Source organism: Procambarus clarkii, chromosome 18 (assembly GCF_040958095.1).
Source record: "Procambarus clarkii isolate CNS0578487 chromosome 18, FALCON_Pclarkii_2.0, whole genome shotgun sequence".
Classification (NCBI taxonomy): domain Eukaryota; kingdom Metazoa; phylum Arthropoda; class Malacostraca; order Decapoda; family Cambaridae; genus Procambarus; species Procambarus clarkii.
In genome coordinates this window covers 5,015,844-5,040,566 of record NC_091167.1, presented here as the reverse complement: position 1 = coordinate 5,040,566, position 24,723 = coordinate 5,015,844, and the positions used below count along the sequence as shown (strand labels likewise).

The 24,723-nt window shown below is 44.7% G+C and overlaps 1 protein-coding gene across 2 annotated transcripts in view; it reads left to right on the top strand.

Moving 5' to 3' along the window:
* LOC123750139 (alpha-2-macroglobulin-like) overlaps window positions 1-24,723 on the top strand; it is a 434,012-nt gene that overhangs the window by 134,943 nt on the left and 274,346 nt on the right. For both annotated transcript variants that reach the window (XM_069326235.1, XM_069326236.1), the window contains exons 9-14: window positions 3,939-4,142; window positions 5,148-5,327; window positions 9,309-9,483; window positions 9,689-9,877; window positions 16,304-16,374; window positions 22,898-22,955. In XM_069326235.1, the coding sequence (XP_069182336.1) occupies window positions 3,939-4,142; window positions 5,148-5,327; window positions 9,309-9,483; window positions 9,689-9,877; window positions 16,304-16,374; window positions 22,898-22,955 (877 nt within the window). The remainder of the gene's footprint in view (window positions 1-3,938; window positions 4,143-5,147; window positions 5,328-9,308; window positions 9,484-9,688; window positions 9,878-16,303; window positions 16,375-22,897; window positions 22,956-24,723) is intronic.

The following is a 24,723-nucleotide window of genomic DNA, read 5'->3' as shown; positions in this document are numbered from 1 at the left end:
TTATTATAACGTTTAGTCAGTAAACAATTATTATTATAACGTTTAGTCAGTAAACAATTATTATTATAACGTTTAGTCAGTAAACAATTATTATTATAACGTTTAGTCAGTAAACAATTATTATTATAACGTTTAGTCAGTAAACAATTATTATTATAGTTTCTAATATAAATTCCAAGTGTTGTTCAGTTTCTCAACATAACTTTACAGTAAAAGTCTGAAGCACTTTTAACAACATTAAATTTTTGTTGAAAGGTGAGCTTTACATCAAGAGGACGGAGGGTATTGGTGAATTTTTTTTAGTTCAGATATGAAAGGAAGGCAGAACATAGTACTACTAGTTTGTTGTTGTTGTTAAAGATTTGCTACTCGGAACAAAAAGTTCCAAGTAGCACGGGCTATGGTGAGCCCGTAGTGGACTGTACTACTAGTGTTAAAACAGGTTTAAGATGAAAGAAATTTCCTTTAGCTTGATAATAGGCAAAGTTGATAAAATGTAAAAGGTAACCAAGGCGAGAGAAAGACTTGTAAATAATAGAAATTTCAGAATAAAAAACTGAAGGTCACTGATGTGTTGGACGCGGAGGAAGAGAGACAAGAACACTTTTCTTGACAAAGTAGATGGTAGGAAATGAAGTAAATATATGTACCATTGTGCTTAAAATTGCGGCACACAGAGAAAGACAAACTGGACACAGCTGTGAACTTGAACGTCTTGGAAACGAAGGATGGAATTAGATTACAATTATACTTAGAAATTGATAGGAGGAGCCAGATTGTTAAGAGAGGAGAGGAAAGGCTAGAAAATGACGGTTATGAGCCCATAGAACAAAAATGTCATCAACATAGCCAAACCAGGGAGAGGGACGAGTATCAACAGTGGGAAGAAGAAGAGGTTCAAATACTCTGTATAGTGATTGGCAAGAACAAGGGAGAGGACGGAACTCATAGTTTATAGGAAGACAAAGTAAAGCACGAAACAATGGGTACAAACTGGATGTTTAGATTCAGGAAAGGCCTGGGTAAATACAGGTTTGAGAATAGATTTGTTGATTTATAATAGATATTACTTATAAATAAAATACAAGTGGGATCAATGAATATAAACATGAATAGACGAGTTGTGTAGCTTAAATAAGAGCTGCCTCACATGGGACAACATGCCTTGTGCAGTCCAATATATTACTGTGTTCGTTAGTTCTGTGTTGACATATATTTGAATCTTGACTTCTGAGCTTGTGCTCGTTACTTCTGTGCTGGTGGTTCACGGTAGTTGTGTTGCCTCGTTACTTCTGTGTTGACATATATTTGAATCTTGACTTCTGAGCTTGTGCTCGTTACTTCTGTGCTGGTGGTTCACGGTAGTTGTGTTGCCTCGTTACTTCTGTGCTGGTGGTTCACGGTAGTTGTGTTGCTCGTTACTTCTGTGCTGGTGGTTCACGGTAGTTGTGTTGCCTCGTTACTTCTGTGCTGGTGGAACACGGTAGTTGCGTTGCTCGTTACTTCTGTGCCGGTGGTTCACGGTAGTTGTGTTGCCTCGTTACTTCTGTGCCGGTGGTTCACGGTAGTTGTGTTGCCTCGTTACTTCTGTGCCGGTGGTTCACGGTAGTTGTGTTGCCTCGTTACTTCTGTGCCGGTGGTTCACGGTAGTTGTGTTGCCTCGTTACTTCTGTGCCGGTGGTTCACGGTAGTTGTGTTGCTCGTTACTTCTGTGCTGGTGGTTCACGGTAGTTGTGTTGCCTCGTTACTTCTGTGCTGGTGGAACACGGTAGTTGTGTTGCTCGTTACTTCTGTGCCGGTGGTTCACGGTAGTTGTGTTGCCTCGTTACTTCTGTGCCGGTGGTTCACGGTAGTTGTGTTGCCTCGTTACTTCTGTGCCGGTGGTTCACGGTAGTTGTGTTGCCTCGTTACTTCTGTGCCGGTGGTTCACGGTAGTTGTGTTGCCTCGTTACTTCTGTGCCGGTGGTTCACGGTAGTTGTGTTGCCTCGTTACTTCTGTGCTGGTGGTTCACGGTAGTTGTGTTGCTCGTTACTTCTGTGCTGGTGGTTCACGGTAGTTGTGTTGCCTCGTTACTTCTGTGCTGGTGGTTCACGGTAGTTGTGTTGCTCGTTACTTCTGTGCTGGTGGTTCACGGTAGTTGTGTTGCTCGTTACTTCTGTGCTGGTGGAACACGGTAGTTGTGTTGCCTCGTTACTTCTGTGCTGGTGGAACACGGTAGTTGTGTTGCTCGTTACTTCTGTGCCGGTGGTTCACGGTAGTTGTGTTGCCTCGTTACTTCTGTGCTGGTGGTTCACGGTAGTTGTGCTGCTCGTTGTATGCTACCATTCACTCTCGGTTTCTTGGAACATTTTCTTAAAGTGTAGTTGTTACTGTGTACCAGGTTTCTAAGACCGCTTTTCTCCGTCTTGTGTGCTGTTCTATATGTTCTCTGAATGTGAGAGTTTGACTATTGATAGCTGGTTGATCTTTCCATGAGAGCTTGGCTTTTGGTATTGCAGCTTCGGTCACCGGCAAAGCTTCTGCCCACCTGTTCAAGGTTATACTCAACTGCTGTTTTGTTTCCAACACGTTTGGATTATTGCAAATGACTGCAAGAACTGGCAGAGATGCACAGCCCAGGAGTGCTGTATGCTATTAGGAGTTCCTGGACACTCATGGCCGTCCTCCTTGCCATCTGCAGCTTCTTCTGTAGAGCTTAAAGTAGAGTTTACCTTTATAATGCGGGTACCAGACTGTCATACATCCATATGAGAGTCAGAGTAAATAAGAGCATGCAAATAAAACTTTAAAGAATATGGTAAAAATAGTCTTAGGGTCCAAAGACCTCAAAAAAAGTCATTTTCTTCCACTCTTAAATAGGATGACTTTATAAACTTCATAATTTAATGCAAAAAATCACAATAACTGTATGAAAATTTGACGTCTATCTCACACGTCTGAAAAGAAATGAGGATGTGGACGGACCAAAACGTTGTCGGTACCTTCTTTTTCCGGCGTGTGGGACGAGTGTCATCAATGTGTAATGATTCCATCCCTCCTCGTCCCTACTTTCCAGCCAAAAAATACTTCACAAAAAGTTCAGGTTACCGGGGGTATCCCACCTCGTATAGCAGCTACTTTGTGTGCTGGGATCTGTGTGGCTCCATCGGGGGATCTGAGCTCCATCGGGCTCCGCTGGTGGCGCCTCGGAACACCCCGTCCGTTCTCCCGTGACATTCTGGCTCGTGGTTAAAAAGCCAGGCTGAATACTGTCTGTGGTCTCGTGCCAAGCATATGCTTGTTGTACTTGGAGACGTGTAATACTTTATTCTGGGAGTGTAAGTCTGCCCTGAACTCTGCGGCTTTTTGTGAAGAAAGTGAAGACCCAATGCACGTGTAAGTGCATTACAAACCAAATGGGGGGTTACTCACTACTTTGATGTTGGTGCAGTGAAATCAATAGGTTGACCAAGGTTCATCAATCACGAGTGGCCGCTGGGATGTTTTCCTCGGGGTTACCATTTTTTTCAGGCAGCTCACTCGACCGTCCAAGTTGGTTGGGCATCATTCTTCCCACCCCCCCCCACCCTCCCGTCCCATCCCAAATCCTTATTCTGACCCCTTCCCAGTGTTATATAGTCATAATAAAATGGGTTGCGCTTTCCCCTGATACCTTTCCGCCCCTTGCTCCTGCACCTCGTAGACAGCCAGACTGAGTTTCCTTCTTGCTAGGTAAGGCTGGGCCTAGGGGAGTGGGCCTCGGAGGCTTCGTGCAAGGGTGTGCCTCGGAGGGTGGGTTTCGGAGGCTTCATGCAATTACCTAAGGCTTGTTAACCTACTGAAATTTACCAGATAACCCCAAAAAGTGAGAGCGAGCTTGAGTACACTGGGTTTGACTTTTCCAAAAGGATTTAGTGATCATTGTGTAGTATGCTAAAGTGTGTTTAACTCTCCTCAGATAAAGGCCCTGAACTGCCGGGCGAATATGTATCAGTCGGAGTTCTCGAAGACCCTGGAGCACTCATTCTCTCCCTCTAACTCGTCGGTGTTGATCCACGCCCCGGAGGGCAAGCTCAAGTGTGTGCCTGGAGAGACCCAGGACCACCTCCTGCCAGTCCTCTTCTCCGCCTCCGACCAGACCTCCGCCATCTTTACTGTCCAGGTAATTGTAAGGAAATTTACCGCTGTCTACCTGACATGTGTTATGCTCAAGGAAATTGGCGCCTTCGTGTTTGTTCGTAATGATCATAAATTAAGTATTAACACTGCACAATAGATCTGAGCTCCATAGGTTATTAGTGGCAAAGTATCTCATTAACTCTGAGCATCGTAAGGTTCAATGGCAACATTTGTGCAATATAGTTTTACTCTTTTAGTAATAGTACATGATCCTAAAGTGATTTTTGATGTTACTGTAATTACAAAGTATGTGAACTCATAAATATTGTGACCATAAATCAATTTAATTACTTAGCAGAGGAAAATGAGTAAAACTGAATGAACCAGCCATGCAAGTTATATGCTCGAGGGGATTGTTATAGAGAGGTAAATACACTTTTTTGGCATGAATACACTTGACTTAAAATGGGAAAAAATAACACAATTAGTATAACTACATTATATTTATTTTTGTTAATCATGTACAATTATTAATTATTTAAAAAATTTCATCCAACATGCTTTTCCTTGTAGCAGGCCACAGGCCCACATATCCACTACAGCCTGTTGGCCAGCCACTCCTTGCACGAACTGGTTTGTTTGTTAAAAAAAAGTCCGCCTCTGTTCCGGCTATATTCACCACCCATGTTGGGGGGTTTTGACCCTGCTGACCCTCACCAGGATGCAACCCCCACAGTTACCTAACTTCCAGATACTTATATACTGCTAGGTGAACAGAGTCATCAGGTGAAAGGAACCATACCAAACCATTTCTGTCCTGGCTGGGGATTACCCCGAGATCCTCAATTGTTTAGCTGGAAGAGTTCTAATGAATGTTAGATATAAAAGATGTTTAATGAAATATACAACTTAAAATTCTCATTGACCATTAGACCTGCATACGAAGCTACTTGCTTGCGTCAGGTTGTGTCTCGCAGGAAGGTCCAGTACCAGGGCAGCCAGGAGTACCAGCTGACCAGCGGGGCCTAACACTCTACTATTACTTCAGGTTGTGTCTCGCGGGAAGGTCCAGTACCAGGGCAGCCAGGAGTACCAGCTGACCAGCGGGGAGCTGCCCATCAGTGTGGAGCACCTGGTGGAGCCTCTCCCCCCTCCCCTCCCCAACACCATCAGGGGAGTCGTCAACATCAATATCAACATTCCTCCAACTGCGTCTCCCAAGGTCAAGGTCTGTATAAGGATTATATTTGCTTTTTAGTAAGTCTACTCAGTAAGGATAATTTGTTTAAGATAATGATAGACGTTTGCAACATTTGCCTGCTGCGAGTCGTTCAACTTCCACACTTTAAGGATGCACAAATAACCTTGAGAGATTGTTAGCAGTTTTCTTACTAAGCTTTCATTGTTTATTAACCAAACCTTGAACTTCAAGATTATCTGAACTCTCATTCTACGTGCAAATTTCTTGAATATATGAGAAAGATTACGTGCATGAATTTCTTCATAAATACATTATAATTTTGGAGAAACTTACCACAAAGCCGCAGTGTTTCAGTGAAAGTGAAGACACAATGCACGTGTAAGTGCGTTACAAACCAAATTTTTGGATGTAACCCACATTCTTTCTCACAAGCAGCTGCATACAGTGTTCTGAATAAGAGTCCAGAAGTTTGTGTTTTTATGTCTGGCAGAGCGCCTCACTTGGCGTTCATCATAAGACATCGTTGTTATCATCCTCCCCAGGAGCCAGGGACTCCCCAGGGACCTCCTAGGGGACTCCCCTGGGACCTCCTAGGGGACTCCCCAGGGATCTCCTAGGGGACTCCCCAGGGACCTCCTAGGGGACTCCCCAGGGACCTCCTAGGGGACTCCCCAGGGACCTCCTAGGGGACTCCCCTGGGACCTCCTAGGGGACTCCCCAGGGACCTCCTAGGGGACTCCCAGGTACCTCTTAGGGGACTCCCCAGGGACCTCCAAGGGGACTCCCCAGGGACCTCCTAGGGGACTCCCAGGTACCTCTTAGGGGACTCTCCAGGGACTCACCGGGACTCCCCTAGAGACTCACCAAGGGATGTCGAAGTTTCAGAATAATGCTCAATTACCTGATTTCTGGGAACTGTGGGGCAGGGTTGTGTGGAATCACTATCCCTACTCTGGACACCACAACGTCTGTGCTCATATGACTTACTGAGATTAGTTAGTTTTACTTCGAGAAAATTCTCGAAGAAAATATTCGAGGGATAATATTATTAGAGGGAAAATAATAATATTAGAGGGAAAACATTAATATTAAAATATTAGTTGGAACCAGACCCTCTGATATTTTACAAGTGTAAATTATTATGTATTTCTCTCGCCTGCGCTCTAAAGGTGCGTTCTTCAACCTCTTTACACCTGCGAACTGCCGACGGCCTGTTGACGGCCAAGACAGAAATAAAACGTCATTACTATGAAAAAATACTACTGTATATGTAGATAGTATTTTATATATTAAAATGTTATAAAATTAAAATTATTAGTGTGACATCTACTGCTGCTTCTTTGTCAGAATATTTGACACACACACATGGCAGGAGCGTTGTTTGTGCACACACACATGGCAGGAGCGTTGTTTGTGCGCGCACACATGGCAGGAGCGTTGTTTGTGCGCACACACATGGCAGGAGCGTTGTTTGTGCGCACACACATGGCAGGAGCGTTGTTTGTGCACACACACATGGCAGGAGCGTTGTTTGTGCACACACACATGGCAGGAGCGTTGTTTGTGCACACACACATGGCAGGAGCGTTGTTTGTGCACACACACATGGCAGGAGCGTTGTTTGTGCGCACACACATGGCAGGAGCGTTGTTTGTGCGCACACACATGGCAGGAGCGTTGTTTGTGCGCACACACATGGCAGGAGCGTTGTTTGTGCGAGACGAAGCGCTCCGTTAACATTGTGACGTTCACGAGAGGAGGGATTATGCTCTTGAGTCAACACACCTGCGGTCATTTTTTTTGCCATAATATATCCTTATTTTATTTATATACCATGAATACTGAATGTGAAAATCAAACTACTGAAACTATTATGTGAAAATACACAGGTCGATATTAGTAAAGTAGCGCTATAATACAGTCAGCAAAACACCGCCTGGAAGAGTTACACCGCGTGTGTGGCCGCTGGTCTGGGGAGGTCCTCAACACGTTCCCTCCAGCCTTACATGGTCGTGTAGTGAGCACTCAACTGTGGCTTGTTGTAGGCGGACACAACTGTGGCTTGTTGTAGGTGGACACAACTGTGGCTTGTTGTAGGCGACCACAACTGTGGCTTGTTGTAGGCGGCCACAACTGTGGCTTGTTGTAGGCGACCACAACTGTGGCTTGTTGTAGGCGGCCACAACTGTGGCTTGTTGTAGGCGACCACAACTGTGGCTTGTTGTAGGCGGCCACAACTGTGGCTTGTTGTAGGCGACCACAACTGTGGCTTGTTGTAGGCGGCCACAACTGTGGCTTGTTGTAGGCGACCACAACTGTGGCTTGTTGTAGGCGACCACAACTGTGGCTTGTTGTAGGCGACCACAACTGTGGCTTGTTGTAGGCGGCCACAACTGTGGCTTGTTGTAGGCGGACACAACTGTGGCTTGTTGTAGGCGGACACAACTGTGGCTTGTTGTAGGCGACCACAATTGTGGCTTGTTGTAGGCGACCACAACTGTGGCTTGTTGTAGGCGACCACAACTGTGGCTTGTTGTAGGCGGCCACAACTGTGGCTTGTTGTAGGCGGACACAACTGTGGCTTGTTGTAGGCGACCACAACTGTGGCTTGTTGTAGGTGGACACAACTGTGGCTTGTTGTAGGTGGACACAACTGTGGCTTGTTGTAGGTGGACACAACTGTGGCTTGTTGTAGGCGACCACAACTGTGGCTTGTTGTAGGTGGACACAACTGTGGCTTGTTGTAGGTGGACACAACTGTGGCTTGTTGTAGGCGGACACAACTGTGGCTTGTTGTAGGTGGACACAACTGTGGCTTGTTGTAGGCGACCACAATTGTGGCTTGTTGTAGGAGAAAGGCCCTGGACTTTTATTGCAATAAATGAATAATAAATATACACTATACATGGTATACTAAATTATATACAACATATTGTGTATACAGGGTATACATATATTAGCCATACCGAATACATGCCTTCTAGTGTATAAATGTGCTACAAGATAAAACTAAATGCATTAACTAAAGAAATTAGATATACATATGCAGAAATATATATCTGCTAATGTGTGTATATAACGAAAATAAACACGTGATTTAAAAATGTGACAATGTCAGACCACGGAGGAAAAATGAAACAGGAATTTCCTTAAGTACTTTCGTATATTAATACATCTTCAGAAGGAGTGATCTTCAGCCCAGACTCACTCCTTCTGAAGACGTATTAATATACGAAAGTACTTAAGGAAATTCCTGTTTCATTTTTCCTCCGTGGTCTGACATTGTCATATCTGCTAATGAGTAAAATTATCATTGATTCGTGAATTTTTTCTCATTTGCTTCAAAATCAATATAGTTGCAACAGTACGTACCACAGTGAGTCCGCCAGACTCAACAGATGTGTAAAGTTTGGTAATAATCAGCCAATATCTGCCTCTCCTATTAGTGGTGAAAAGTTTTAACTTTATTTATTTAAAAGTGAGTTTTTGCAACTTCGAAACGAATAATCGGTTACAATTTAAATGTTTCAAAATTTTAAGTCAACATTTTTTTGTTCACGTTTCGTTTTTAAAGATGCAATTTTATTTTATTTGTAATTAATTTTTAAGGCTACACTGCTAAAATTTTGTCCCACGTCTTAGAATTGTGTATTTACTTACCTAAAATGTGAAAAATACTGACATTTTAATTTCATGTTCAGAAGAAAAGTCTGGAAAGGATCCTGAGTGTGAACAGCTTGCGGGCCGAGCTCAACACCAATACTGCTATCAATGTATAACAACTAAATAGCTAATTCAATATACTGGGATGGTGGGTGCTAGTTGATCATCTTCCCGTCCCAAATATGACCAGCTATTGGGTCTGTAACACTGTTGGTAGAATGTGTAACGTGGAATGATGGCATTAACCTTATTTTCTCCCCTCCATTTATAAATCTAAAACAATAATATGTTCCAGGTTTGGTATGCCATATGAAGAGGGGCATTAAGACTGATAATGTTTTGCAGGTGTTGGTGTGGTATACCCGTCAAGATGGGGAGGTTGTGGCGGACTCGAGGGAGCTGGAGGTGGATAAGTGCCTCAGTAACACCGTAAACCTCACTTGGTCAGCCTCTCGCGTACAACCTGGGGAACAAGCCTCTCTGTCCCTCTCCTCAGCGCCAGACTCTGTGTGTAGCCTGGGTAAGTAAAGCACGCCAAGGCTGACTTAGACCTGCTTGAGGGAAACATGTGCTGAGAAAATCTGATGCTCATTCAAGCAGGACAAGCAAATTTTGTTGATTCTAGTACAGTAAGAAAATTGTATTCTTATTTTACCATACTATATATTTATATTCATATGCCAGCCCAGACACTAACATAAAGCATTATTATTTCCTAAACCCAGGAGTGGTAGACAGAAGCACAGAGCTGCTGGCAGTAAACCCTGACCCCATTTCCCTGGAAGCAGTGTTCAACTTTGCTGGAAGTTTTGATGTGGGACGATGGCCTGGCTCTCAGATCAACGACAATAAATACTGTGAAAGAAAGAGGAGAGAAAGGATAGCGAGTGCGAAACCTGAAAGCTCTAATATAGGTTGGTTCAAATTTGCTATGGTTCAGTATAACAGTGTTACCATGTTATGGTTCAGTATAACAGTGTTGACATGTTATGGTTCAGTATAACAGTGTTACCATGTTATGGTTCAGTATAACAGTGTTGCCATGTTATGGTTCAGTATAACAGTGTTGTCATGGAGAAAGAAAGAAAGAAGGACCCTTGACAAGCCGTCGGCTTTCTGGCCCCATCAAGACCACTTGAGATAGAAGCCCTCGGATAAATTTAAGTAAATTTACTTCCTTTTAAAGTATACTAACAGATGAGTCTCAATATTTTTTTTACATTTAGCGGAATCATTTTATAATAATTTTATAAACCAAATAATCATTTGTTATTTTCTTTTCTTAAAAAAGCTTTCTCAAATTAAGAAATTTGAGAAATTTTAAATTTTCTCAAATTAACACCATTGAACGAGAATTTCTTCAGTTATCTTACAATAATGTTGCAATAATTAAATGTGTATTGTGTAACAAGAAGCTGATCCTTTGGAGGAGGTTGGTCGTAAGGTTAGTGCCGGTAATGCTCCCTTTGTGTTACTAGAGGCGGTACCCAGCAGTACCCGGGTGGGCCCCGTGCCTAGACCAGTAGCACTCCCTCACAGGTCTCCCACCAACACCCGGGTGGACCCCGTGCCTAGACCAGTAGCACTCCCTCACAGGTCTCCCACCAACACCCGGGTGGACCCCGTGCCTAGACCAGTAGCACTCCCTCACAGGTCTCCCACCATAACCCGGGTGGACCCCGTGCCTAGACCAGCAGCACTCCCTCACAGGTCTCCCACCAACACCCGGGTGGACCCCGTGCCTAGACCAGCAGCACTCCCTCACAGGTCTCCCACCAACACCCGGGTGGACCCCGTGCCTAGACCAGTAGCACTCCCTCACAGGTCTCCCACCAACACCCGGGTGGACCCCGTGCCTAGACCAGTAGCACTCCCTCACAGGTCTCCCACCAACACCCGGGTGGACCCCGTGCCTAGACCAGCAGCACTCCCTCACAGGTCTCCCACCAACACCCGGGTGGACCCCGTGCCTAGACCAGTAGCACTCCCTCACAGGTCTCCCACCAACACCCGGGTGGACCCCGTGCCTAGACCAGCAGCACTCCCTCACAGGTCTCCCACCAACACCCGGGTGGACCCCGTGCCTAGACCAGTAGCACTCCCTCACAGGTCTCCCACCAACACCCGGGTGGACCCCGTGCCTAGACCAGCAGCACTCCCTCACAGGTCTCCCACCAACACCCGGGTGGACCCCGTGCCTAGACCAGTAGCACTCCCTCACAGGTCTCCCACCAACACCCGGGTGGACCCCGTGCCTAGACCAGTAGCACTCCCTCACAGGTCTCCCACCAACACCCGGGTGGACCCCGTGCCTAGACCTGTAGCACTCCCTCACAGGTCTCCCACCAACACCCGGGTGGACCCCGTGCCTAGACCAGTAGCACTCCCTCACAGGTCTCCCACCAACACCCGGGTGGACCCCGTGCCTAGACCAGTAGCACTCCCTCACAGGTCTCCCACCAACACCCGGGTGGACCCCGTGCCTAGACCTGTAGCACTCCCTCACAGGTCTCCCACCAACACCCGGGTGGACCCCGTGCCTAGACCTGTAGCACTCCCTCACAGGTCTCCCACCAACACCCGGGTGGACCCCGTGCCTAGACCTGTAGCACTCCCTCACAGGTCTCCCACCAACACCCGGGTGGACCCCGTGCCTAGACCTGTAGCACTCCCTCACAGGTCTCCCACCAACACCCGGGTGGACCCCGTGCCTAGACCTGTAGCACTCCCTCACAGGTCTCCCACCAACACCCGGGTGGACCCCGTGCCTAGACCTGTAGCATTCCCTCACAGGTCTCCCACCAACACCCCCAAACACTCCAAAAATCACCATTCACCGTGCAAAGTTGTGCGAGATTAACCTCAAGTCTCTGGCTTCCATCCTTGGATAGACAAATACTTTCTCTTTCATATATAGCTAGGGGAACGCCTGGTCTCTGTTCAGCCCATCCTTCTAAAGGGAAAGTTCTTATGAACAAATCCACAAGGGCCGTGATGAGGGTTCAAACTTTCGACTTGGATGATCCCAGACGCCGTCTTAGTCGACTAGGCCACGACACGGTCAAAAGAATTGCAACCGGGAATTCCATTGAATTTACACGGATCCTGCAGCCTCTCCGAGACGCAAATCAGGGTTTTACACAACTCCCCATGCAGTGATTGATGGATATATATTATTAATAGGAACGTTATCACCACAGACAAAAATCAGAAGACACAGTTTACAATTTACTACAAAAACAAGAAGACGGCAAACTAACTTATGAATAAGTCTCCAGGCACCAAACAGAACGCCTTAAAAGAGACCAACGTCGTCTATGCCACCACTTGATGCCCACTTGGGAACTGCCAGCCCCAAAGATCTCAGTATATAGGCAAGACAGCAACGTCTCTCTAGGTGATTAACAATGCACAAACAACAGGGCTCCATTAAGGAGCATATAATTTCCTCACACAACCAAACCATCACCAGAGAAATCTTTCAAGCAACACAAAAATTATCGACAGGTACAACAACAACAGGAGACTCGACATCAGCGAGGCACTGCACATCAAAAACTCAAACCCAGCAATCAACAGCCAGTTAACACATAACAACGTTCTACCTACTTCAAGACCCCGAACCAACATAGTATAACAAGAAGATAGAACATGCAATAGACTATTATACCCATTGTGCCTTGATACAAATAGATACAAATATACATACAAATTCAAGATACATATTGTAAATACACACACACACGCATACGCACAGCGTGGCGTCCACCTTTAGTCAAACACAAAACGAAGTTAGAAAAGGTTCAGAGGTATGCCACCAGGCTAGTCCCCAAGGAATGAGAGGAGAAAGAGAGTACACCGAGAGGAAGGAGCTATGGGGAAAAATTACTGGAACTGAACCTCATGACACTGGAAGGCAGACGAGTTAGGGGAGACATGATCACGATCTACCAAATTCTCAGAGGAATTGACACAGTAGATAAAAAAAAACTGTTTAGTATGGATTGTACATGAACAAGGGGACACAGGTAGAAACTGAGTACCCAAATGCGCCACAGGGATGTTAGAAAGAACTTTTTCAATGTCAGAGTAGTTAACAAATGGAATGCATTAGGCAGTGATGTGGTGGAGGCTGATTCCATACACTGTTTCAAATTTTGATATGATAGAGCGCAATAGACATGACGAGGTAGGAGAGAGCGATAGCGGCAGAAGCAAGGAAAAAGCGCAAGGCGAGAGGAGAAAACCAGGAAATCACAGCCCCTAACACAATATCACCAGACGTGAGAGGGGGAATCCACAATAAGCAGCCCAGTAACACCAGAGGGGAGGGCTACTCCACCACCCTCCTCTTCATAGAACACCCCCCTACCCTGAACCCTCCCTGCCCCTACTCAATTGCTCTGTCAGCCCTCCCTCCTAACCCCATACCTTCCCAGGTACTCCTTCCCTTCTCACCCCATTCCTTCCCTTCTACCCCCTTCTCCACTTCCACCATATCCACCTTCCCCCTTTCTCTCCCTGTCCCCTGTCCCCTTCATCCCATTCCCTCCCAGTCTCCCCTTCACTTGACCCCCCCCCCCCCCCACCCCTCACCCCAGTATCCTCTGAGACTCTTATCCACCTCACAAATCCTCTCACTTATGAAACAGCTTCCCCCATCAGCAGAACACTCACAAAGAAGGGGACATGAGAATGAACAGAAGAAAGTGAGTCTCAAGACAATGTACACTAACATAGATGGAATTACAAAAAAATCATATGAACTTAAAGAATAGGAGCAAGAAGAAAACTCAGGCATAATAGCACTCATAGAAACAAAGTTAACGAAAACCATAACAAATGCAGTGTTTTCACAGGAGAACTATGTAGTGAGGAAAGAGAGAGAAGGAAGGGGAGGTGGTGGTGTAGCTCTGCTGGTAAGAAAAGGCCGGATTTTTGAGGAGATGGTTATTTAAGGCTGTGAAGATTTCTGTGACTACATAACAGGTACCATAACAATTGGAGGACAAAAAATTATAGTCATAGTCATATATAACCCACCACTAAATGACAGAAAACCCAGAAAGGACTATGATAGAAACAACATGGCCACCATAAACATAATAGAGAGAGAAAGCAGCTTCTGTCGCTAGTAGGAATGGATCTGGGCTACTAATCATGCGAGACTTCAACCACGGAAAGATAGACTTGGAGAGCAAAGTCCCACATCGGGAGCTAAGCTGCTGGATGTGGCAACAAGTAACTTTCGAAGCCAACACATCAAGGGACCGACACGAATGAGAGGGGAAGATGAACCTGCCATGATTGATTTGCTATTTACACTAAATGAGTGGGATGTAAGGGAAGTTACGTTGGAAGCACACTTAGGAATGAGTGATCACAGTGTATTGATCTTTGAGTACTTGGTAGAGCTAGGCCTCTCTCACTCAGTACTTTGTCCAACCGTACTGGAAAACGCTGGCGAGGTTCATCTTGTACGTGGGCCAGCCCACTGACAGTCTCACGAGGTGCCTATACTCCACGACCACTCTCCGGCCACTTGCTGGCAGAAAACCTCAGCCCACACGCTGATCGGGGCCACTTAAACAGTCGATACAGGGGTAGTGAACCTCTGGCAAAAGCCTCTAGCGTCTGGCTAGCAGCGCTTCCCAACAGGCACCCTCACTGTCGTCCGTTTTTTCCCTAAGCCGGTCCCGGGGTACGCCAATCTCTTCCAGTTCTACTTAAACATCAGTCGACACACACTGCTTTATATCGGCGGCGGTTTACTTAGTCGTCTTGCAGGACTAAGTCGAGACAACGTTGGCTGCAGTGGAGAGTTATACATGAAGGAGTGGAGAGTTATACCTAAAGGTGTGGTGAGTTATACATGAAGGTGTGGAGAGTTATACATGAAGGAGTGGAGAGTTATACATGAAGGAGTGGAGAGTTATACATGAAGGAGTGGAGAGTTATACATAAAGGTGTGGTGAGTTATACATGAAGGTGTGGAGAGTTATACATGAAGGTGTGGTGAGTTATACATGAAGGTGAGGAGAGTTATACATGAAGGTGAGGAGAGTTATACATGAAGGTGAGGAGAGTTATACATGAAGGTGTGGTGAGTTATACATGAAGGTGAGGAGAGTTATACATGAAGGTGTGGTGAGTTATACATGAAGGTGAGGAGAGTTATACATGAAGGTGAGGAGAGTTATACATGAAGGTGAGGAGAGTTATACATGAAGGTGTGGTGAGTTATACATGAAGGTGAGGAGAGTTATACATGAAGGTGTGGAGAGTTATACATGAAGGTGTGGTGAGTTATACATGAAGGTGAGAAGAGTTATACATGAAGGTGAGGAGAGTTATACATGAAGGTGTGGTGAGTTATACATGAAGGTGAGGAGAGTTATACATGAAGGTGAGGAGAGTTATACATGAAGGTGAGGAGAGTTATACATGAAGGTGTGGAGAGTTATACATGAAGGTGTGGTGAGTTATACATGAAGGTGAGGAGAGTTGTACATGAAGGTGTGGAGAGTTATACATGAAGGTGTGGAGAGTTATACATGAAGGTGTGGAGAGTTATACATGAAGGTGAGGAGAGTTATACATGAAGGTGTGGAGAGTTATACATGAAGGTGTGGTGAGTTATACATGAAGGTGAGGAGAGTTATACATGAAGGTGTGGAGAGTTATACATGAAGGTGTGGAGAGTTATACATGAAGGTGTGGAGAGTTATACATGAGTAACGTTGATCCGTTATCTGCATTTTCTGGCAAATAAATCTTCCTAACTTTTGCTCACGTTAAAACTGTTAAATAATTTGTTCCAAATATATTATGAGGTGCAGTCCTATACATAATTGTTGACTCACTAGGTGCTGGGTGGAGTTAGCTATCATGGACCAGACCTCTCAGTGGACTCACTAGGTGCTGGGTGGAGTTAGTTATCATGGACCAGAGCTCTCAGTTGACTTACTAGGTGCTGGGTGGAGTTAGTTATCATGGACTAGAGCTCTCAGTTGACTCACAAGTGCTGAGTGGAGTTAGTTATCATGGACTAGAGCTCTCAGTTGACTCACGAGGTGCTGGGTGGAGTTAGTTATCGTGGACCAGAGCTCTCAGTTGACTCACAAGTGCTGGGTGGAGTTAGTTATCATGGACTAGAGCTCTCAGTTGACTCACGAGGTGCTGGGTGGAGTTAGTTATCGTGGACCAGAGCTCTCATTTGCTTATATGATGAACAATATTTTTAATATATTGTACATCATGTGATGCTCATATGATGTACAATAAAATTTATATATTTTATAAATTTCACTATCAATTCATGAAATTTGTTAACTCTACAGAATTTGCAACAATAGACCCGGGAAGATATTACTACCATAGTGAATACGTCGACGCTCTCCACATGTTTGACGTGAGTTATTATTGTCATTTATTGTGAGTCACCACACTATCAGTGTGTGTCTCACTATCAGTGTGTGTCTCACACTATCAGTGTGTGTCTCACTATCAGTGTGTGTCTCACACTATCAGTGTGAGTCTCACACTATCAGTGTGAGTCTCACACTATCAGTATGTCTCACACTATCAGTGTGAGTCTCACACTATCAGTATGTCTCACACTATCAGTGTGACTCATACTATCAGTGAGGCTCACACTATCAGTGTGTGTCACACTATCAGTGTGTGTCTCACACTATCAGTGTGACTCATACTATCAGTATGTCTCACACTATCAGTGACACACTGTCAGTGTGAGTCTCACACTATCAGTGTGTCCAACACTATAAGTGTGTTTCACACTATCAGTGTGTTTAACACTATAAGTGTGTTTCACACTATCAGTGTGAGTCTCACACTGTCAGTGTGTCTCACACTGCTCTCATCCCCTAGCAACACGCCTTAGAGGTTGCTAGGGCTAGGTAACCCATCCTCTTGTTCAGATAGCATCTTTTGTAACCATGAGCACAATAGAATAAAACTTGACATACTAGGCAATTAGCGAGTAGAATATGGTACTATTCATTACACTTTATAATAGTAAAGTAAATAGTAAATAATAATACCATTCGCATTATAGTCCAAAAAATGAAGGTAAAAAACAATATATTGCTAGTAAAGCTCCCTTATGCACTATATTAGACCTCGTATAACGTGTGTTAGGCCTAGGGAGGTTAGGTTACGTGAGTTTGTCTTCACAACAAAAATCGGAAATTTTTTCCGGTTTTTCTAATTCAAAAGTACCGATTTCTACTTCCTAACTGCGGTGTACGTCGGTATATGTACTATGGTCGCTATCGTTACTATACAACGGCCTGGCGGAATGTGGTCAACTTTAATTAACCTTTTCGCATTTCAGAAGTTTTAGGTCAGGAGTTTTAGGTTAGGTGTTACCTGCCGACCTATTCTGTAAAGCGACTTGGTTGGTCTTTGTTGTGGTCGAGTTGACGAGTTTTCTCTGGTGGGTCTCTGGTATGGTCGAGTTGACCAGTTTTCTCTGGTGGACGTCTCTGGTGTGGTTGAGTGGACCAGTTTTCTCTGGTGTGGTCGAGTTGACCAGTTCTCTCTGGTGGGTCTCAGGTGTGGTCGAGTTGACCAGTTCTCTCTAGCGGGTCTCTGGTGTATCCGACGGCCTTGACGTATGGGTGTTTGTATTAATGATATGACATTTGTGATCAGATGGATGTTGTCATGTATGTGTTCTTGTTGCAAGATTTCAATCACAGTTCTCGAATCTGTGTGTATGATAACATGTTGTTGGTGTTCAGCAAGAGCATGTTCCAAAGCCTTTTGAATGGCTAGCATCTCTGTTTGAGAAGTTGAACACCCGTTTGAGAGTTTCCATCTAACTACAAACTTTCCTGCCTTAACTGCAGCTCCGGTTTCTTGTCCCTGCTGGTCTACTGATCCATCTGTGAAGTAAATGATGCTTTCAGATGCCAAGTTTGATTCTATATTCATCTGTGCAATGATGCATAGACGATGAGGATTAGTCTAGTTCTTTATTGACTTGAATAGTCATAATCTTAGTCTGGTGCCAGGGATTCCCATGGGGCTGCAAGACGAGGTCTGCGTGTATTTCGTGCTATCCCTTTGTAATTCTATTTATAATTTCGAATGTATTGCATGGAGAGTCCACCTGGTTTTTTTAAAGCTCTTCTATCCCAAGTAACTTCTCTAGTGATTATATATTTGAGTGAACTGATTATTAGTCTAGTCAATATCTAGGTCAGCATGCAGGCAGCAGGCCCTTTTACCATTATTTCAACCCATGTTAGTTTAGTTTCTAGTCTTAGGTTCTGTATTTTAGTCCATCTGGGAGTCCCTGTTATGACTCGCATTGCATCATTTTGAATACCCTCAACCATTGCCCACTGACCAGGAGAAAGAGTGAGTAAGGCAAGCGCTGCATAATCAACTATGGAATGAACGGTGTGTATGTTAAACATTATTAACACTCTGTGTCTCGCTCCTGGATGGGGCCCTGTGATTATTTTCATTATATTCAGTCGTGATTTTGGTTTCTCCTTCAGACATTAAATTAGCTTGTTGAATGGTTTTTAGAACCAATCCATACTCCGAGATATTGATATTGTATAACCCCTTAAGATTAATGTCTTGAATGCGTAGGTGACTCCTGATTATTGCCACCCAGTCTCATTGCTTTAGATTTATGTGCCGATATTTTTGGCCCCAAAATGCAGCATTCAAATGTTACTTTATCTAGCGTCATTTGGACTTTGTTCAAAAGAGAAGGACCTGTGACGACTAATGATACATCAGCATAGCTTAGGAATTTAACCCTTTCTGGAAATGTCAGGGAAGCAAGGTTTTTCATAAGGATGTTAATGACTAGCACTGAGTCTGTAACTCCTCCTTGTGGAGTCCCATTCTCATGCAACTGGTAACTGACACTTGGCCTTGCCGGTTTACTCTGGCATACATTTCAGGAAATTTTGAATCAAGGCAGTTTTCCTCAGACACTTTTTTTTTTTAACATCTATAAAATTGATTGCGGACTTGCAAGTTCGAATCCTTTCACTAAATATACGGAGATTATTATAGCAGAACCTGAGTTAACTGTTCCTAGTAATGTTGCTATGCCGTTGGCAGTACCTACTGCTCTAGTGAGGTCAAATATGTACTAATGCAGACCTCCAGTTTTCCACAGAAGCCTATTTAAGACCTTCAGTCCTGCAACATGATGATAATGGGTCTATAATTGCCAGGTTCTTTTGGCTTAGGAAACGGAATTATGTCTCCTTTCTTCTAAGAGGTCGGTAGTTTACCCCAGATGCATCTATAGCGTCCAATATGGCTTATTCTCCAGCGGGAGAACCTTCTTGTTTGGTGAAAGGAGTGCCTCATTCGTTGAATGTAGCTATGTTCTCATGATTAGCTGTCAACCTCTCATAATTTCCTTGTTCTGACCGTTGCAGTAAGCTGATGTTTAAACTGCTCTCTCTGGAAATTGGAGAGGAAGTGTCTCAGCCTCTTGTAATGGTTGAATATATGTCTGTGGTCGGAATGGTCACCCTGATATGGCTTTAATCTGGCCTCATGTCTCTCCAAGACTATTATGTTCATTTAGAGTTTGACACCACTCAAACCATCTTGGTTCCTTCACCTCTTTAGAAACTCATCTTGCTTCAGATATCACTGCTCTTAGCAGAGTTCTTCCTTCTTTCAGAGGCTTTCTAAAGATGTTGACTCAGCTCTTACTCTTTAACTTCTTAACTGTAGAACAAATAATTCTTTCATTTTGTATTATCTGGGATGATGACTGGAATTGCTCTGCTGCAGCAACAATGACTTCCTTGAGAGTGATCTCGTGTATGTTTACATCTTCAGGTGGCGAGTGCTGGAGCGATATTGTCCATTTTTCCTGGAAGCTCTTGCTTGGTTCATCACTGACCTCCTGGAAGCTCTTACTTGGTTCATCACTGACCTCCTGGAAGCTCTTGCTTGGTTCATCACTGACCTCCTGGAAGCTCTTACTTGGTTCATCACTGACCTCCTGGAAGCTCTTACTTGGTTCATCGCTGACCTCCCGGAAGCTCTTACTTGGTTCATCACTGATCTCCTGGAAGCTTTTGCTTGGTTTGACCTCCTGGAAGCTCTTACTTGGTTCATCACTGACCTGGAAGCTTTTGCTTGGTTTGACCTCCTGGAAGCTCTTGCTTGGGTCATCACTGACCTCCTGGAAGCTCTTGCTTGGTTTATCGCTGACCTCCTGGAAGCTCTTGCTTGGTTTATCATAGACCTCCTGGAAGCTCTTGCTTGGGTCATCACTGACCTCCTGGAAGCTCTTGCTTGGGTCTTTGCTGACCTCCTGGAAGCTCTTACTTGGTTCATCGCTGACCTCCCGGAAGCTCTTACTTGGTTCATCACAGATCTCCTGGAAGCTCTTACTTGGTTCATCGCTGACCTCCTGGAAGCTCTTACTTGGTTCATCGCTGACCTCCTGGAAGCTCTTACTTGGTTCATCACGGACCTCTTGGAAGCTCTTGCTTGGTTCATCGCTGACCTCCTGGAAGCTCTTACTTGGTTCATCACTGACCTCTTGGAAGCTCTTGCTTGGTTCATCGCTGACCTCCTGGAAGCTCTTACTTGGTTCATCACTGACCTCCTGGAAGCTCTTACTTGGTTCATCACTGACCTCCTGGAAGCTCTTACTTGGGTCATCACTGACCTCCTGGAAGCTCTTACTTGGTTCATCACTGACCTCCTGGAAGCTCTTGCTTGGGTCATCACTGACCTCCTGGAAGCTCTTGCTTGGGTCTTTGCTGACCTCCTGGAAGCTCTTACTTGGTTCATCGCTGACCTCCCGGAAGCTCTTACTTGGTTCATCACAGATCTCCTGGAAGCTCTTACTTGGTTCATCGCTGACCTCCTGGAAGCTCTTACTTGGTTCATCGCTGACCTCCTGGAAGCTCTTACTTGGTTCATCACTGACCTCTTGGAAGCTCTTGCTTGGTTCATCGCTGACCTCCTGGAAGCTCTTACTTGGTTCATCACTGACCTCTTGGAAGCTCTTGCTTGGTTCATCGCTGACCTCCTGGAAGCTCTTACTTGGTTCATCACTGACCTCCTGGAAGCTCTTACTTGGTTCATCACTGACCTCCTGGAAGCTCTTACTTGGGTCATCACTGACCTCCTGGAAGCTCTTACTTGGTTCATCACTGACCTCCTGGAAGCTCTTGCTTGGGTCATCACTGACCTCCTGGAAGCTCTTGCTTGGGTCTTTGCTGACCTCCTGGAAGCTCTTACTTGGTTCATCACTGACCTCCTGGAAGCTCTTACTTGGTTCATCACTGACCTCCTGGAAGCTCTTGCTTGGGTCTTTGCTGACCTCCTGGAAGCTCTTACTTGGTTCATCACTGACCTCCTGGAAGCTCTTACTTGGGTCATCACTGACCTCCTGGAAGCTCTTGCCTGGGTCATCACTGACCTCCTGGAAGCTCTTGCTTGGGTCTTTGCTGACCTCCTGGAAGCTCTTACTTGGGTCATCACTGACCTCCTGGAAGCTCTTGCTTGGGTCATCACTGACCTCCTGGAAGCTCTTGCTTGGGTCTTTGCTGACCTCTTGGAAGCTCTTACTTGGTTCATCACTGACCTCTTGGAAGCTCATGCTTGGTTCATCGCTGACCTCCTGGAAGCTCTTACTTGGTTCATCACTGACCTCTTGGAAGCTCTTGCTTGGTTCATCGCTGACCTCCTGGAAGCTCTTACTTGGTTCATCACTGACCTCCTGGAAGCTCTTACTTGGTTCATCGCTGACCTCCTGGAAGCTCTTACTTGGGTCATCACTGACCTCCTGGAAGCTCTTGCTTGGTTTATCGCTGACCTCCTGGAAGCTCTTGCTTGGTTTATCACAGACCTCCTGGAAGCTCTTGCTTGGGTCATCACTGACCTCCTGGAAGCTCTTGCTTGGGTCTTTGCTGACCTCCTGGAAGCTCTTGCTTGGTTCCTCGCTGACCTCCTGGAAGCTCTTACTAGGTTCATCGCTGACCTCCTGGAAGCTCTTACTTGGTTCATCACTGACCTCCTGGAAGCTCTTGCTTGGTTCATCGCTGACCTCCTGGAAGCTCTTACTAGGTTCATCGCTGACCTCCTGGAAGCTCTTACTTGGTTCATCACTGACCTCCTGGAAGCTCTTGCTTGGTTCATCGCTGACCTCCTGGAAGCTCTTACTAGGTTCATCGCTGACCTCCTGGAAGCTCTTACTTGGTTCATCACTGACCTCCTGGAAGCTCTTACTAGGTTCATCGCTGACCTCCTGGAAGCTCTTACTTGGTTCATCACTGACCTCCTGGAAGCTCTTACTTGGTTCATCACTGACCTGGAAGCTTTTGCTTGGTTTGACCTCCTGGAAGCTCTTGCTCTGGTCATCACTGACCTCCTGGAAGCTCTTGCTTGGTTTATCGCTGACCTCCTGGAAGCTCTTGCTTGGTTTATCACAGACCTCCTGGAAGCTCTTGCTTGGGTCATCACTGACCTCCTGGAAGCTCTTGCTTGGGTCTTTGCTGACCTCCTGGAAGCTCTTGCTTGGGTCATCACTGACCTCCTGGAAGCTCTTGCTTGGGACTTTGCTGACCTCCTGGAAGCTCTTGCTTGGGTCTTTGCTGACCTCCTGGAAGCTCTTGCTTGGGTCTTTGCTGACCTCGAGTCTTGCCTAATATTCAGTTATCATCGTGTGAAGGACGTACTAATAGTAGCATTGATTCGTATTAAAATAACTGTAGACAACGCCAGATATATTATGCAGTTTAATTTTCTAGCAGTTAGTGAAGTTTCTTGACATTATCGTTTGAATTATTATTGGTATTGATGTTCTTGGTAAGTTTTGTAATAAATATAGTTCTTATAGTCTCCGTTATTTGGAATTTCTTTCTGCCATTGTAAAACATGTATTAATTCTTTAACTTGTTTTTCAGAACTCTGGTTTGTTGGTCTTCAGCGACTTGACACTAGAGACGAGACCGTGTGAGGAAGGTAATGTTCACTTCTCTTCATCAACGGCCTCTCTTCCCAATGTCAAAATTATCAGTGTTTATTTTATCATTCAGCTGTTTTTCTCATACTTCTAATTGTAACTGTTACATGATTGTAACTGTCTGTATTGCTACAAATATTTTGCACTGTTATTTGTACTGCATATTTACTGCCAAACAAGACCAGGAGCACCTTTCTCCTCCTACTTCCATAAAATCACATCATATTCAGAATGTAATAAAATTCGGAAGTATTAAATCACAAATCTGAAATGCACATTAGTTGTCTATTTAGATTTTTCAACTGTTAACATGTAAATTTATATTTTTATATCAGCTCTAAGTAAAAAGCCCGAAATTTATAATACTAGTAATAATAATAATAATATATTAATTAAGTCAAACTCAAAGACAAATTTTAGCTGATCCTCGAGTTCTCACACGCTTGAACAGAATAAACTTAACATAGATAAAATGCAGAAACATTTCACAGCCTCAATTCGAAACCAGCAATTTTAAACGATTTTTAAGCAAATTTTTCCTCCCAGTCATAGATGTACAAATATCGAAGGAATCAAGTATTTGTAGTTTGACACAAACACAATAAATGTGTCATATGTCCATCACGAATTTAAGTGTCTCCAACAATCTCTGTTATAGCGATTGTTTGTTAGATAATATAAGTGATAAAATTACACATTTTAGTTTGCTTCAAGCTCAGTAATGTTAGTCCACATTAACATAAACAAATGTTTAGCAATTACTCTCTTAATGACCAGAGTGATTGGATATGCTGACTCAGACTGGAGGCTTGGGTCTGTGGTGTAGGTGCACATGATGTTACCCGTGCTAGTGTTGTGCACACTATCTTGGTGTTGGTGCACATGATGTTACCCCTGCTAGTGTTGTGCACACTATCTTGGTGTTGGTGCACATGATGTTACCCCTGCTAGTGTTGTGCACACCACCGTGGTGTAGGTGCACATGTTATCCCTGCTAGTGTTGTGCACACTACCGTGGTGTAGGTGCACATGTTACCCCTGCTAGTGTTGTGCACACTACCGTGGTGAAGGTGCACATGTTACCCCTGCTAGTGTTGTGCACACCACCGTCTTGTAGGTGCACATGTTATCCCTGCTAGTGTTGTGCACACTACCGTGGTGTAGGTGCACATGTTACCCCTGCTAGTGTTGTGCACACTACCGTGGTGTAGGTGCACATGTTATCCCTGCAAGTGTTGTGCACACTACCGTGGTGTAGGTGCACATGTTACCCCCGCTAGTGTTGTGCACACTACCGTGGTGTAGGTGCACATGTTACCCCTGCTAGTGTTGTGCACACTACCGTGGTGTAGGTGCACATGTTACCCCTGCTAGTGTTGTGCACACTACCGTGGTGTAGGTGCACATGTTACCCCCTCTAGTGTTGTGCACACCACCGTGGTGCAGGTGCACATGTTACCCCTGCTAGTGTTGTGCACACTACCGTGGTGCAGGTGCACAACGCTGCATAAGGTAAATGTTAATTAGTGACACCAACATGGATTATCAACAAAAACAGCGACAGCTGCTGGTCCTTGATGAACGGAGAAGCGAAAACACTTCAATTAAGTATTGAGTAAAAATAAACAAAATATTAACGTTGAGCGAAATAATGTTTTGTGTGTTAAAAGAAAAAGTGTGTGTTATCTGCATCTTTTTAACAAATATTTATTAAAATAAAATAACAATATATGAATAAATTATAATGGAGTGTAAGTATGGTTGATA